General features: G+C 50.0%; 1 protein-coding gene across 1 annotated transcript in view; it reads right to left on the bottom strand.

Annotated features, from left to right (window-relative positions):
• The window catches only part of ASAP3 (ArfGAP with SH3 domain, ankyrin repeat and PH domain 3), a 47,676-nt gene that overhangs the window by 20,212 nt on the left and 12,059 nt on the right, over positions 1–15,405 (bottom strand). Inside the window, 2 exon segments of the mRNA XM_028090839.2 lie at positions 2,319–2,464; positions 2,556–2,628. Coding sequence (XP_027946640.1) covers positions 2,319–2,464; positions 2,556–2,628 — 219 coding nt within the window.

Below are 15,405 nucleotides of genomic sequence, written 5' to 3'. Positions count from 1 at the left end.
TAGCAGGGGTGGTGGAGTCGATCTCCCATAAGAGCTGTTACCCCCCCCCCCCAACTAACCAGCCTCATCACCTCCGAGCTCTAGGGACATCCACGGTCAGTCCCATCTCTGGCCCTTTGCCTCGAGCACCCTCACCTGTCCCCTCAGACCTCGATTCTGAAGTGCCCATCTGTCATTTGTATCCGGCTAGCTCCTTGTCTCCCCCTATCATGTGGGGAACCCTTCGGTGGTAGCATGGGGCGAACACAGGAGTCAGAGCTGACCAGAGTACCCCATCCTCGGGCTGTAGTGATTGGGTCAGGCACATGATTCAAGCCAGCCAATCAGGATGCTTCCTGGAACTTTCGGCCAAAGTCATGGGAGAAAGGCTGTCTTTCTTCTGGCAATATTGTGAATCTGGGTCTGCTGGGCCATCTTGCCCACCGAGCAGACACAGAGAGAAACTATCTACGAGAAAGAGAAGAAGCCTAAAGCCAGTTGCATACCTGGATTTCCCATTACAAGGGCCAATGCATTCCTTGTTTAAAAAATCCTAGTTTGAAAAAAAAAATCCTATTTTGAATTGAGTCTCTATCATTTGGCAGCCCCAACTGCCTGTCTGATATTCCAGCTCACCTTTCAAGGTACAGCTTGGGTCTCCCCTACTCTAGGAAGCCTTCCTGACTGCTCCTACCCATGACCTATGCTGATCTTCCCTTGTCATTTTTTTTTTAGATTTTATTTATTTATTTAAGAGAGAGAGAGCGCGCGTGTGTGCGCACAAGTGGGGGGAGGGGCAGAGGGACAAGCAGACTCCCCCGCTGAGCGTGGAGCCTGACTCGGGGCTCGGTCCCAGAACTCTGAGATCATGACCTGAGCCGAAGTCAGACACTCAACGGACTGAGCCACCCAGGCGCCCCATGACGCTCCCTTTTCTGAACTTTGGCAGCACCAGGCCTCTGACCCAACTTGCTGGGTTCTTGAGTTTGTGCCACACTGCTGGTCATGTTTGGTGTCGTCCCACATCTCAGTTCCTGCCTCGCCCACTAGACTGTGGCTCTCTAAGGCACAGCCTGACTTTTTCCTGTGTCACCAGCCCCCAGTACAATGCCCAGTACAGAGGAGCCCCTCAGCAAACCCTAGTTCGACCGTTACAGGGGGAGGAGAGATAAAGACAAAAGCAATCACTAATTCAGTTGAACTCAAACACTAAAGACCTACACAAAGGACAGTGCGAGAGGCGGGGCTATGCAAAGAGATATAATAATGACAGATGCAATAGTAGCAAACACTTCCTGAGTGCTTACTCCGGCGTAGGCACTTAACTTGCGTAAGCCTCATTACAGCTCTGTGAGGTGGGTAACGTTATTAGCCCAACTTTAGAGATGGGGCCCAGGCAGATTGAGTGACTTGCCCAGAATCACACACCTAGAGAGCAGCAGAGCAGGGATTCAAGGTCTGCGTCTAAGTCCGAGGTCCGGGTGCTCAACCACCAAGCAAACTGCCTGGCAGAGGTGATGCAGCCAGGGACTGGGCAAGGGAGGGACTGGAGCCATGAAAGCCAGTCCACAAGCCACGGAGCCTGGAGAGAGCTGGGCTCTCCCGAGGGGCTCCAGCCAGGCTTGTGTTCAGATGCTGGAGCTAGACACCCTGGGTTCAAATCCAGCGATATGAGCTCGGGCAAGTTGCTTGACCTCATGCCCTAGTTTCCTAGCCCGTAAAGTGCGGACAATTAGTAAAACCAAACCCACAAAGCTATGCTCCAGGATTCGGTGGGTTAACCCACGTGAGGTACCGAGAACTGTGCCCATTTGTGGGAAGAGCTTGTATCTCAGGAAAAAAACCTCAGGCAAGAACCTAAGGACACTGGGCAGGTGCAGGAGCTAAGACGCTTGCTGAGGGGAGGTAGGTTCCAGGCTCTGAGGACACGGCAGATGCAGTTGGGAAAGCAGAGGACCAGGAGGGGTCAGGGGAGGTGGTGGCATGAAGACAGGAACCCCAGAGTCGGCCTTCCCTTCTTCCAGACTCCCTCCAGGGAGCCCTCTCTTTGTGGGGCTCTTCCCCTCTGTGAGCCTCCCTCTGCTGCTGGGTACTCACCAATGAAGAGAAAGAGGAGGGCAGAGCTGGAGGGAGAGCAGGAGAGAGAAGATGTGGGGTGGGGAGGCAGAGAAGAAGAAGAATGCAAATGGGAGGTCAGAACTGGAAAGGGATCTGGGTCGTTGGTCAAGGTCAAGGGAGACTAGAGGTCCAGGGCAACCCCGGACAGTCAGGTTCTTAAGCCCACTTGATTTACCCCGAGCCTAGGCTAAGGGCTGCCTGAGAAAGGAACAGGGCCTCACCAGGTTCTTGAAAAGTGCAGCCACCTCGCGGGTGAACACGGCCAAGTTCAGGAAGCCCGTGGACAGCTCGTGACTGTTTTGGGACAAGTGACTGTTGCCTAAGGACTCTACAGCCTCTCGGTACTGCTCCTCATTCTCCACGTGGCCTGTGGAGGTAGGAAAAGGCAGAGTCAGTTCCTCGCTGGGGCTGGGGAAGGGGCTGCTTGGCCAGGCTGGGCATCAAGCAGGCTCACTCACCAAGTCCGGAGCTGTGGATCGCCCGCACAGCCTTCTTTATTCTCTGCAAGATGGCCTGGTCTCCTTCCAGGATCTGGAAGCAAATGCAGACAGAGTTCAGGGATGCTCAGCTGGGAGGGGTGCCTGACTCCATGATCCCACCCTTCAGACACACATATAAAGTTTCTTCCCCCAAACATGAACAGACCACCCTCTTCCACCCAGACCACATAGGACACCATAGATCAGTCATACCACTCCAGGAAGACCTACAGACTTTTCTCCCCACCTCCAATGCAGGCCAAGTAAATGTAGCGATTCCGAGGCATGTGGTGTAGTGGGGAATGCCAGACCTGGGTTTGAAGGCTGACTCTGGCACTAGTGTGTGTGTCGATCTAGACAGATCTGTTAACTTCTCTGAGCCTTGGGTCCCTTATTTGCAAAATGGAGATGATACTATGGGCCCCTGGAGGTGCAGAGAGAAGTAGTGATCTGAAATATATACAAAAGTGCTTAGCAAAAGACCAGAGAGAACGCGGACATCTCTGTATTCTCAAAGACATATCTCAAAGATGGTAGAATGCTTGTTCATCAAATCCGGGGCTCAATAAGCCAAAGGGGCCACACTCAACCCCGACTGGAAAGAATTGTGGGGGCGGCATCAAGCAACCTCTGTGGATTGCAGAACAGACAGCAGGTGGTGGGGGAGGTCAGGAGATGTGATGGGGAGAAGCAGGCCTTCTCCTCTTAAGCCCACTTGATTTACCCCGAGGGGCTCCAGCCAGTCCCCCCCGATTTACCCCCCATGGGGCCGGGGGGACGGCAGGGGGGTTCAGCCGGGGATCAAAATCTCCTCTTTCAGTGGGGTGCAGAAGCTCCAACCTCATGGACCCCTTACGGAATGCTTAGTGAAGCTGGAAATTATAGAACGTTAGGGCTGAGAAAGGCTGACCGAGCCCCCAATGGAGAGACTGGGGCCTAGAGAGAGCAGGGCTTGGCCCAGAGCCACTGCTGCAGCCACACACCCATCCCCCAGCCACAGCCCCACCTATTTTGTCCGGTGACTAAAAAGGGATCAGAGTTTATCTCCAAAGAGTTACCTTCAACGTGACAGGAGTTAGCAAACACATTCGGAAAGGATACGCACAGGAGGGCACGCACCGGGCAGACCTTGGGGGCAATGTGGAGTGTTCTCCGAAGCCTCGGGCAGGTGGGAAGCCTCAGGAGGGAGAGGGATCTGGTTTTGAAGCTCAGCTCCAGCGCCCAGATGCTGTGTGACCCCCCCAGCAAGTTGCTTCCTGATTAGCTATCTGTACAATGGGCGGAAATAATGCCTCCCTCTCAGGGCTGTTATGAGGATTATATGTATGAGACGATGCACATAAAGGGCTTCGCCTGGTGCTAAGCCCAGAGCGTGTCCTCAAATAACAGTACATGTGGTCATTATCAGCACCCGCTGCTGCTGCTAGAAGGAGCCATCAAATTCTGAGTCCTGTTCCTACAGGGACTAGAAAGCTAACATTCTCCTCCCTGAGTACAAATTTCTTGTTTGGGACATGGAGGCCCATCCCAGGGCTGAAGAAAAAATGTCAAGGAATTAGGGAGATGGAGGGGAGAGGAGGCCATATCTAAATGAGCTACAGAACTCAGACACTCTACCGGAGAAACAAAGACAAGGGGGAGAACTCGGGCATCACCAAAGTTCCCAAAGACCCAGACGAGGAAACGTGCATTCATCAAAGCCCATGATCCTCACCTTGAGACTTGAAAGGGAAAGCTAAGACATGATTAATTTAAGGAGCTCTGACTTCACTCCAATAGACAGTGCAGATCACAGATACGAATGAATTCCAAAGAGACCTAGAAAACTCCAGGAAGGGGGCTCCTGGGTGGCTCAGTGAGGTAAGCCTCTGACTCTTGATTTTGGCTCAGGTCATGCATGATCTCGGGGTCCTGGGATCGAGCCCGGAGTCGGGCTCCATGCTCAGCACGGGGAGTCTGCTTCTCCTTCTCCCTCTGCCCCTCCCCACCCCGTGCACTCTCTCGCAAATAAATAAATAAAAATAAAAATTTTTTAAAGATTTTATTTATTTATTTGACAGAGAGAGACACAGCGAGAGAGGGAACACAAGCAGGGCGAGTGGGAGAGGGAGAAGAAGACTTCCCGCGGAGCAGGGAGCCCGATGCGGAGCTCGATCCCAGGACCCCGGGACCATGACCTGAGCCGATGGCAGAGGCTTAACAACTGAGCCACCCAGGCGCCCCCAAAATAAAATCTTTTTTAAAAAGAGAAAGCTCCCTAGAAGGCAGATCCATGTGCCTAACATACAGAAAATACCCAATATTTGTTTACCTAAATGAAGGACGTTTTGCAAAGTCCTGGGACATGGACCTGAGAAGTATATGTTCATGCTCTAGATACTTTTCGGGGAGTCTCCCCACCCCATGTAACCTACTCTTGGAAAAGTGCCCTCCTTCCCTCTAGAGGTGGGTCCTTTATTACCCTGTTTGTTCTAGCCAGAGTTGACTGGACCAGGATGGACACCTGAGCCAGGCTGGCCCAAACAGTTTCTCTCTCCAAGAAATTTGGAATTGGGCTCTGAAGTTGGCTAATTGATCTGAAGTACTTAAGCTGGGACCTCTTTCCCACCATGCGCAAAGAGAAAAGAACAAAGCAGATGTATAAAAAGAAGCAAATGAGACCCATGCTGCCCCTGAAAAGCAGAAGAAAGAGGCTGCTCTGGTTTCTGGCAAATCTCCAGATCCCACACCCTGAGAGGCTCCTCCACACTTCCTGTCCTTGGGTCTTCATGAAATATCCCTGAATGCACCCAACAAATTCCCCTTCGTGCTTAAGCTGGTTTGAGAGGATCTCTCTTCCCTGCAGTGTGGCAGAGACTGCTGGTTGGCTCCCAGTGTCCATTCTCTCTTCTTCCTTGGTAATAAGAACACTGACTTTTCAGATGGCCACTCGGCCACTCACAGTACAGGCTACAATTCCCAGTTTACCTTGCAGCTAAATGTAGTCATATGACTAAGTGCTGACCTATGTCATATAATGGATATTTCATTTGTTAGCTTCCAGAAGTATTCTTAACCAACTGAGCCACCCAGGCACCCAGCTTCCAGAAGTATTCTTAAAAGGAAGGGAGAGACTACACACCCATTAAAATGGCCAAAATCCAAAACACTGACAACACCAAATGCTGAGGAGGATGTGGAGCAACATGCACTCTCATGCACTGCTGGTGGGAATGCAAAATGGCACAGCCACTTCTCTAGACAGCTTGGCAGTTTGTTACAAAACTAAACATACTCTTAACCATATGATCCAGCAACTGCACTCCTCGGTATTTACCCAAATGAACTGAAAACCTATTCCCACATGAAAACGTGCACATGGATGTTTAGAGCAGCTTTATTCATAACAGCTAAAACTTGGAAGACAATGGAATATTATTTAGCACTAAAAAGAAGTGAGCTATCGAGTCACAAAATACATGAAGGAACCTTAAATGTATATTTATGAAGGGCACCTCACGGGCTCAGCTGGTGGAATATGTGACTCTTGATCTTGGGGCTGTGAGTTTGAGCCCCACGCTGGGTATAGAGGTTACTTAAAAATAAAATCTTTCAAAAAATGGATATTACTGTGTGAAAGAAGCAACCTGAAAAGGTTGTGTCTGATTCCAAGTATGTGACATTCTGGAATAGGCTAAAGAATGGACACAATAAACAAGATTAGTGGTAGCCAGTGGGGGGAGGGATAAACAGGTGGAACATGAAGGATTTTTAGAGCCGTCAAACTATTCTGCATGATACTGACAGTGGATACGTGTCACTATGCACTGGTCAAAACTCATAACATGTACAACACCAAAATTGAACCCTAACATAACTGTGGATCTGGGGTCATAAGGATGTGTCGGTGTAGGTTCACTGATTCTAACAAATGTACCCCTCTGGTGTGGGACAGTGATAATGAGGGAGGTTGTTTGTGGAGTGGGAGGTATGTGGGAACTCTGTACTTTTTTTTTTAAGATTTTATTTACTTGAGAGAGAGCGTGCATGAGACGGGGGGGAGGGAGAAGGAGAAGCAGACTCCCCACTGAGCAGGGAGCCCCACACGGGGCTCGATCCCAGGACCCTGGGATCATGGCCTGAGCCGGAGGCAGACACTTAACTGACTGAGTCACCAGGCGTCCCTCTCTGTACTTTCTACTCAATTTTGTTGTGCACTTAACAGTGCCCTAAAAAAATGTGTTTTTAAACAAAGGGGAGGGGCGCCTGGGCGGCCCAGTCTGTTAAGTGACCGACTCTTGATTTCTGCTCAGTTCATGATCTCAGGGTCGTGAGATCAAGTCCCATGTTGGGTTCCATTCTGAGTATGGAGCCTGCTTGATATTCTCTCCCTCTCCCTCCGCTCCTCCCTTCAACCCGCACGCTCTCTCTCTCTGAAAAAAAAAAAAAAAGATAAAGGGGTTAAAAGGAAAGGGTACCCTCTGTCATACCTTTCTCCTGGCTAGAATGCATTTATGATGTCTAGAGCTCAGGCAGCCATCTTGGACCATGAGGTAGAAGCTACATATTGTGGATGGTGGAGCAACAAAGTAGTAGCTTTGTCCCTGGTAACTGGGGAGCCACCCTATCAGCCCTGGACCACTTATCTGCAGACTTCTTTTATATGGAAGAGAAATAAATGTCTATCTTCTATGAGCCATGTGATGCTGGGTACACTGTTACTTGTGACTGAAGCTAGCTCTAGCTGGCACACGCAGGCAGGTCACCCGATGACCAACAAACTATCACTCAATGCCCTTGTCAGACATATATCAGGAAATGGCTTCCTGGCAAGATACCATTCCTGCCCCTACCAAAGTTCACACAGCTATTCATTCATTCATTCATTCATTCATTCATTCAACTAGTTATCGAGTGCCTGCTATGCATTTGCACTCTGTGTAAAAGCCAGTCTCAGCCCTCCAGGGATATCACTATCTAAGGAGAGAAAGAGCCAAGTAAATTGATCCCTGCAATGTGATTTGGGCTATAATGGAGGGTGGACAAGGCAGCCGTGAGCCCAGGGGAAGCGGAACCGCGTCTGCTTAGGAGGAACAGGGAAAACTGTAAGTTCTGATGCCTGACCGTGGGCGTGGGACAGGCAGGAAAGAGACTAAGACTGCACTGTGAGGTGGTGTGCGGAGTGCGTGGTATAAACGGTAGGATTGCCAGAGGACGGAGGCTTGCTCTGGGAAGAATGGGAAAGGAGAGGAACATGGTCCATACGTTCCTTCCTTCATTCGTTCGTCCATTCATTCATGCATGCATTCATTCGTTCATTCCAACAAGGATCTACTTGTGCCTATTTTAGCCAGGCATGGCCCCTTCCTTCAAGACGCTCCCAGGCATATAAACACGGAAGTGCCCGAAGTGGCACAAAGAGGGGAGAATTCTAATTAGCCTTTTCTCAAGAAAATACCTGAACATTCACACTGGGGTATAAATGACTAATAGTATCTATTTAGCCTTTGTGATATAATGCAGCAAAGACTTAAGCTAAAGAAATACAGTTTTAAGGAGAAAATGCTGATCATAGTCTGGGGATGGGAAGGTATCTGGGGAAAGGCACCTGGTTTCCAGAACTCCTGCCACCATAGCACGAGGAGTCACAAGCTGAGATTCTAGCCCTAGTCTCCTCAAAACTACCTCCCTGGGCGATATTAGCACAGCAGTTCTCCAAATCTCCTCTTCTTTAAAATAGGAGGGAAATAATAGAATGTGGGGAGAAAATCCATTCTCCACTTACCCTCAGAGTTACTGGTGAAGCTTACATGAGATCGCAGTCATGGCAGCACGTGCCAAGGCTTGAGGCATTTGGAAAATATGAGTATGAATCTTGCTGTGGTTTGCTTTCTGCCTCTCTATGAGATCAGCCCTCATTCCCCATGTCTGAGATTGGATAGATGAAAAAAATAAATTAGTCTCTGGATTCAGATGGGTCTATTTAATCCTCAAAGTGGGGTCTCTGAACCAGCAGCGTCAGCATCACCTGGGACCTTGTTAGAAATGCAATTCTTCAGCTGAATCAGGAAATCCAGGGGTGGGGCCCAGCAATTTGGTTTAACAAGCCCTCCCGGTGACTCTGATATATGCTAAAGTTTGGGGATCACTGGCTAATTCTACCGTTGAGACGCAATAAATCATCACAGCCAAACATATGGGGCTGGCCCCAAACTACCTGGTTTTGAATCCAGCTCCCTTAGGTACTTGCTGTGTGACTTCTCTGTGCCTCAACGTCCCCATTCCTGAAATAAGGATGATAATAGTTTCTACTACAAAGGGTTGTTGGGGAGATGAAATGACTTCACCTAGGTAAAGTGCTTAGAACACTATTATTATTTGATAGCCAATAATGTTACCTATTCCAAAACTAAACTGAATTTGGCTAGGAATTTCTCAACCTTCCTGGAGCTAATTAAAGATCCTCTCCCCACCCTGCAAGGATCCAGCTCAGCAAAAGGCGTGAACGACAGGTGCCGAGGGGCCCCTGGGCAGTCACACAGAACCTCCGCCACAGGGCAGACAAGATGGTACATGTGAACACCTGTGCTGCACCAGCCATGTTGCTTGTCACCCTTCCAGCCAGCCTCTGAGGAAGGCATCACCTCTGGCATTTTAGAGACGAAGCTGCTGGGGAAAGGAACGTGTCCAGGGACGGTCAGGTCGCATAATGCCGAAGAGTGGCAGGACTGTAACTGAAACCCAGGTCTGGCCACATCCAGGGCTGATGTTCTTTCCCTACCACCAAGCTGCCCCACAGACATTCAGAGACATGGCTTCTTTGTTTTTTTGCTTTGTTTTGTTTTTAAGATTTTATTTATTTGAGAGAGAGAGAGAGAGAGAGCGCACACAAGCAGGGGGGGAGGGAGTAGAGGGAGAGGGAGAAGCAGGCTTCCCGCTGAGCAGGGAGCCCGATGCGGGGCTTGATCCCAGGATCCTGGGATTATGACCTGAGCCGAAGGCAGACGCTTAACCGACTGAGCCACCCAGGCGCCCGACATGGCTTCTTTGATCCGGGGACTGGCTCTGCGTCTGAATCTGAACCCTAACTCAAGCACCTCTACCATATCCCCTCACCATCCTTCAAACAGGGGTGGGGCAGGTAGAGACCTGTGCCAAAACAATAGGGTTGACAGCCGTGCCCCAACCACAAACACTCCACAGGCTAGCCTACTGAAGAGAACATAGATTGCACAAGTTGGACCAGAGGAGGATTCCCAGGCCTGAGAGGTAGAATTTAGGGAGACAGAAACAAATTTCAGCTCAGAGGAAGAAGTTCCTAAGGAAGAGTAATCGACCCTTGGAGAGAGTGAGCTCCCCACCACTTGAAGTATTCAAGGACTTCAGGTAGTAGAGCACGATTCAAGCACTGGAATTGGGATTAGTAGTGAGCTCTCTCAAATCTCAGAGTCAATGGCTCCATGCAGGAGCCTGGGCAGGCATCGGGCAGAGGCAGGGGAGACACAAGACCGTCAGGGATATGCCTAAACTTGGAAAACCAACCGGAGTCCTTTGGGTAGCCTTGCCTGGCTGGCCCTAGACAAAGCCTGAATGCCTGCTGGTGGCGCTGCCCTTTGTGCCCCTACCTTCCCCGGCGTGCCCCCCGCCCCCAGTGCTCTGGCTCTGATTTGTGTTTTCTGCAGGCAAAGACTACAGATGGCTGCACTAGGGCCATGCCCAGCTGCCCTGCTTGGAAAGGCCTTCTGCATGCCCCCCTCCTGGGTTAGGATTCATCAATAGGACCCATTCTTCATTCCTGTGATTTCCCAGAGCCAGCTGTGGTAACCATGGCGACTCAGCCAAGGGAGCAGAGCAGCGAAAGCTAAGGCCTTGGGAGCTGCTGATTAAATTTCACCATTAGACATTCACTCCTTTGGACTATTATAACATGGGGCATAGGCGCCACTTTTGTGGCATCATTAATCCATCTCAGTATTTTTCCCATTGACCCTGGATTTGGCTCATCATTCTGCTAAGACTACTCTGCAGGTAGCCTCTATCAATTAAACTAGAGTTGGCACAGGAAATGAAAAACCATTTTCTATCTTTGCTTTGGACCATGATGTTGTCCCCCAAAGGACTAAATCATGGAATATTAGAGATAATCTAACATTACCTCCTCATCCTATGGACGGCAGAACAAAGGCTCGGATGAGTTTCTTGCCCCAGGTCTCATTGGAAATGCAAACAAACTAAGGAAGGAATACAAACCAACACTTTTACGGGGCTTTACAGTTTGTAAAGCAGCTTCACATCCATCCTGTAAGACTCACAGCACCCCAACAAGGCAGTTGTTGCTTTTCTTCCCATCTGGCTGAAGCGTCAGTGAGGCCCAGGGAGGTGAAGGAAGTTGCCTGACCTCACACAGCCACAAAGTAGCAGAGATGCACCTGGGACCCAAACCTTGAGACTCTAACCCCCTGTTCATTTCTAGTCTGTGGACCCCAGACCCTGGACATCCACAGAGTTACTCCCCAGGCCCTATGAAGAGACACTTACAGGAAGCACTAGAGACCAATAAAAAAAAGCCTCACAGGTTAGCATGACCACATTCCAACCTGTATGCAGCTGTTATGATCAATAAGACACAAAAGTCTTTAAAAGCATTTTCGAATTCATGGTGGAGCGCCTGGGTGGGTCAGTTGGTTAAGCATCTGCCTTCGGCTCAGGTCATGATCCCAGGGTCCTGGGATTGAGTCCCACGTCAGGCTCCCTGTTCCTCGGGGAGCCTGCTTTTCCCTCTCCCTGCTCATGCTTTCTCTTTCATTCTCTCTCTCTCAGATAAATAAATAATTTTTCAAAAAAGCATTCTTGAATTCATGGTAACTTTTTGTCCTTTTCCAAATTTCTCAAGCAATACTAAAACTATGACTTCGTGGGAAGGTCAGTGAAACTCTGACATTAAAAAGGGGTCCCCCCGTTGGGGCGCCTGGGTGGCTCAGTCGTTAAGCATCTGCCTTCGCCTCAGGTCATGATCCCAGGGTCCTGGGATCGAGCCCCGCATCAGGGTCCCTGCTCAGCGGGAAGCCTGCTTCTCCCTCTCCCACTCCCCCTGCTTGTGTTCCCTCTCTCACTGTGTCTCTCTCTGTCAAATAAATAAATAAAATCTTTAAAAAAAAGGGGTCCCCCCGTGAGGGGACAGAATCTTGGCTCCTTTGAGCTTTCATATCCACAAAGAAGATTAAATTATATGTACTACATATTAAATGTGAAAATTAAAATACCATATTTTAACGAGTAAGCCAAGTTACACCTAAAACATTTAATGAAATGATATATAAAATGAAAAAAAAAACCCACAAAACAACAACAAACCAACCCCATACAAAAAACTCCCGGGACTTCTAATTTCTACATCCGACTATTAATGTACGGGAAATGCAGATGGAGAAATTCGTGAAGCCATGCCTGGGGAATGCGGCAGTGAGCACAGACCATGTGAAACTACAGAAAAAAACCACTGGTTTCTTTAACAAGGGGTTCACAAAAAACGAAACAAAAAACGATGGAGGAGAAATCATAAGAGGCTCCAAACACACACTGACAAATGGCAATGCATGGACCTTACTTTGCTTTTTAAAACATTTTAGGGAATTTAAGCAGATTTTTGGCATTTGCTTCAAAATAAGATGAGAGTCAGGGAAGCAGGTGGGGATGTGGCCAGGGCAGGACTGGGTCCCATGTAAATGGAGGTTGTTTATCATTTTGTTCTGTCTCTGTGACAATTCCGAATTCTCCATAAAGTCAGAAAAAAGGGCTAATAGATGAAAAAATAAGATTGGGAAAATATTAATAGTTGTTGAAGCTGGGCGAGTCTACTTTTGAGTATGTTTGAAAATTTCTACAGTAAAGAGTTAATACAAGAAGACAAGGGGTCCTTCCTTCCTTCCCTTTTTAAAGGAGGCTCAGTACCCAGTGTGGAGCCCAATGTGGGGCCCAAGCACGTAACCCTGAGATCAAGACCTGAGCTGAGATCAAGAGTCGGACACTCAACCGATTGAGCCGCCCAGGCGCCCCGACAAGGGATTCTTATATTCAGAAAGGTAGGGAACCACTGAAACTAAGTTACTGAAACTAGCCCTTGACACCTTAGTATGTGGGACTGATTCTTGTCAATGGATAGCTGTCTGGGTACACCTTTCGACAAGGGGAATGGGATGGAAGACTGGGTTTGGAGAAGTTGGCCTGAGGGAGCCAGGGGCCTGGGGCGCGGGGCCAATGGAGGGCAAGGATCAGGTGGAAGGGTCTTTGAGGAGCCGGCAGGAAGGGGTAATGGCTGAGGCAGCTTCCACGCTCCGTGGCCTGGTTACAAAAGGGCGCATAGTGGAAAGAGCACAGGATGTGGAGGCAGGTCTATTCCAGACCCAGTTTCTCACTCACTCCAAGACCCCGAGCAAGGGTCTCTCAGCCATAGGCTCTCTACCTGCAAAATGGGAATGACAGTCACCGCTGCTCCAGTCACCCCCCCCCCCACTGAGAATCAAATCATATAAAGACTGAGGAAATTTGTAGCCCATGCAAACTTGAGCTGTCCTGTTCACGTCAGGCTCTAAAGTCTGCTTTTTCTCGTCCACCTGCTCAACCACCAGATCCAGAGAAAGGCAGGGAGCCCCGCTGGGCCCTTCCTGGGTGGCCAGCAAGGAAGGGAAAGGGTGGGACTGAGAAGACTTTTCAGCCTCCCACCTCCAGGGCAGTCCCAGCTCAACTCCACACCCTTAATGGTGTCTGCTTGGGAAGCTCCAATCTGCAAGCCTGCCCGTCTCCACCCAGCGGGACAGAGGGAGGAACTGGGGTAAGGTCCCTAACGAGTCACTGGCACATAGTAACGAGCTCATTCACACATACCGAGCGCCTAGCTGTCCCCAAGGCCCTGCATGGGTGCTGGGGAGAGAGGGATGTCGGCTCGGGTCCTGCCCTCAAGGTGCCCGGTGTGGGAGATAGGACACGATCTCGAGTAACTGAGGAGGCCCTTGGGGAGCCCAGAGGAGGAGAGAAGCCTGTGTGGGGACACAAAGAGTACCCACCCCACGCTGAGATGAAGGGATGCTTCTCCAGGGCCTTGAAAAACAAGGAGACACTGACGGAGCGAAGTGAGACAGGGGAAGACGGCTTTAAGAGAGGAGAGGTGCTTGGCCAACTCCCTGGGTAGGAACGCTTCCCACATTTGGAGACCAGCCAGGAGCTTCCCGGAGCAGCACTTACCAGGGCCAAGGGGGATGCGGTGAACAGTGAGGCCTCAGGGCCGAGAAGGGCCCAGAATGACCCACTGGAAGGCCAAGCTCACAGTGAGAGCTGAGCAGATGCTTTTATGAAGTCATCTCTATCCCCAACGTGGGGCTCCAACTCACAACCCCAGGATCAAGAGTCGCGCGCTCTACCACATGTGACGTACTTTGTCCCATTTCATGTAATCCTGTCAATAACCCCAGGAGGTTTTACAGATGAGGAAACTGAGGCCCAGGGAAGTTTTGGTATTTGCCCAGGATCGTACAACTAGTAAGTGGTGGAACTTAGACTTACACCCAGGGTGTTGGACTCCGGAGTCCATACTTTTAACCAAACTCCTAGGTTTTACCCTACAGGTGAAGGGGAGCACCCGCAGGGCTCTGGACAAGACAGGAGTGATGTGGTAAATTCTTATGGTAGAAAGATCAGCTCTAGGGCTTGGCCGCAGACCCGTGTCCAAGCGGGAGAAAGGGGTGCAGACTCATCCTCCAGGCACGACAGGGTGATGGGGAACACAGCCCAGCCCAACCCAAAGCCGATCACACAACAGGAAGGACTTGGATTCCAAGGTCCCAGAGTGAGTCTACTTACTAACATGAATCCAGCCACCCCCCTTCTCACTGAGTGATCACTTTGGGGCAGTTTATGTTTACCTCATTTGTTCTTCCCAACGGCCCTGTGAGGTAGGTATTATCCTTCCCATTTTACAGATGAGGAAACCAAGGCTGGGGTAGATTAGGCACCTGGCTCAAGGTCACGTAGGCAGCTCCAGGAAGGGTAGAGTCCTTAATTTCCAGAGCCTTCTCTCACTATCATGCTACAGCAAACCATGAGGTAAATCCCACCTGGCTGAGCCTGTTATCTCTGTGAGCACTACTGTGAAGATTAAATTAGTCCATATTTTTTCTTTCTTTCTTTTTTTAAGATTTATTTATTTATTTATTTGGCAGAGAGAGAGAGAGAGCACAAGCAGGGAGAGCTGTGGAGAGATAGGGAGAAGCAGACTCCCCGCTGAGAAAGGAGCCCGACATGGGGCTTGACCCCAGGGCCCTGGGATCATGACCTGAGCTGAAGGCAGACGCTTAACCCACTGAGCCATCCAGGTGCCCCTAGGCCATATTTTTTTCCAATAGTGGATGTCAGGCATCTTGAGAGGTAATGCAGAAACATTTTGAGGGAAGGGAAAGGGACTGAATTTAGGCCTGCCTCTGCCACTAGCCCCTCTGTGTCCCTCTGAGCACATTCCCTCCTCTTGTGCCTCAGTTTCCCCATCTGTAACCTTAGAGTTGATAGACATGAGTGCTAAATCCCTTTCCAGGTCAATGTTCTGGGACTCGGAGTCCTGTTCATCGTATCCTGCAAGGCTGCTCCAACCTCAGGCACCAGCGAGAGCATGTCTCCAAATGGTTTTCATCTGGACGGGCAAGGCCCCCGCCCCCCAGGACCCGAGAGTCCAGGCTGCGGCAGTCAGAAGGCGATGCCAGAGAGCAAGGCAGGGCTCTTTGCAGCTCTCCTCTGCATCCTCCATGTGGAGGGGTCCTAGCCTTGGCTGCCCGCGGCCCCTGCACTAGCTAAACGACAGAGC

Source organism: Eumetopias jubatus, unplaced genomic scaffold (assembly GCF_037043125.1).
Source record: "Eumetopias jubatus isolate StellerSeaLion01/CBP00866 unplaced genomic scaffold, mEumJub1_p1.0 scaffold_4, whole genome shotgun sequence".
Lineage (NCBI taxonomy): Eukaryota > Metazoa > Chordata > Mammalia > Carnivora > Otariidae > Eumetopias > Eumetopias jubatus.
Note: the sequence above shows the minus strand (reverse complement) of the source record. Positions and strands in the feature narration are given on the sequence as shown.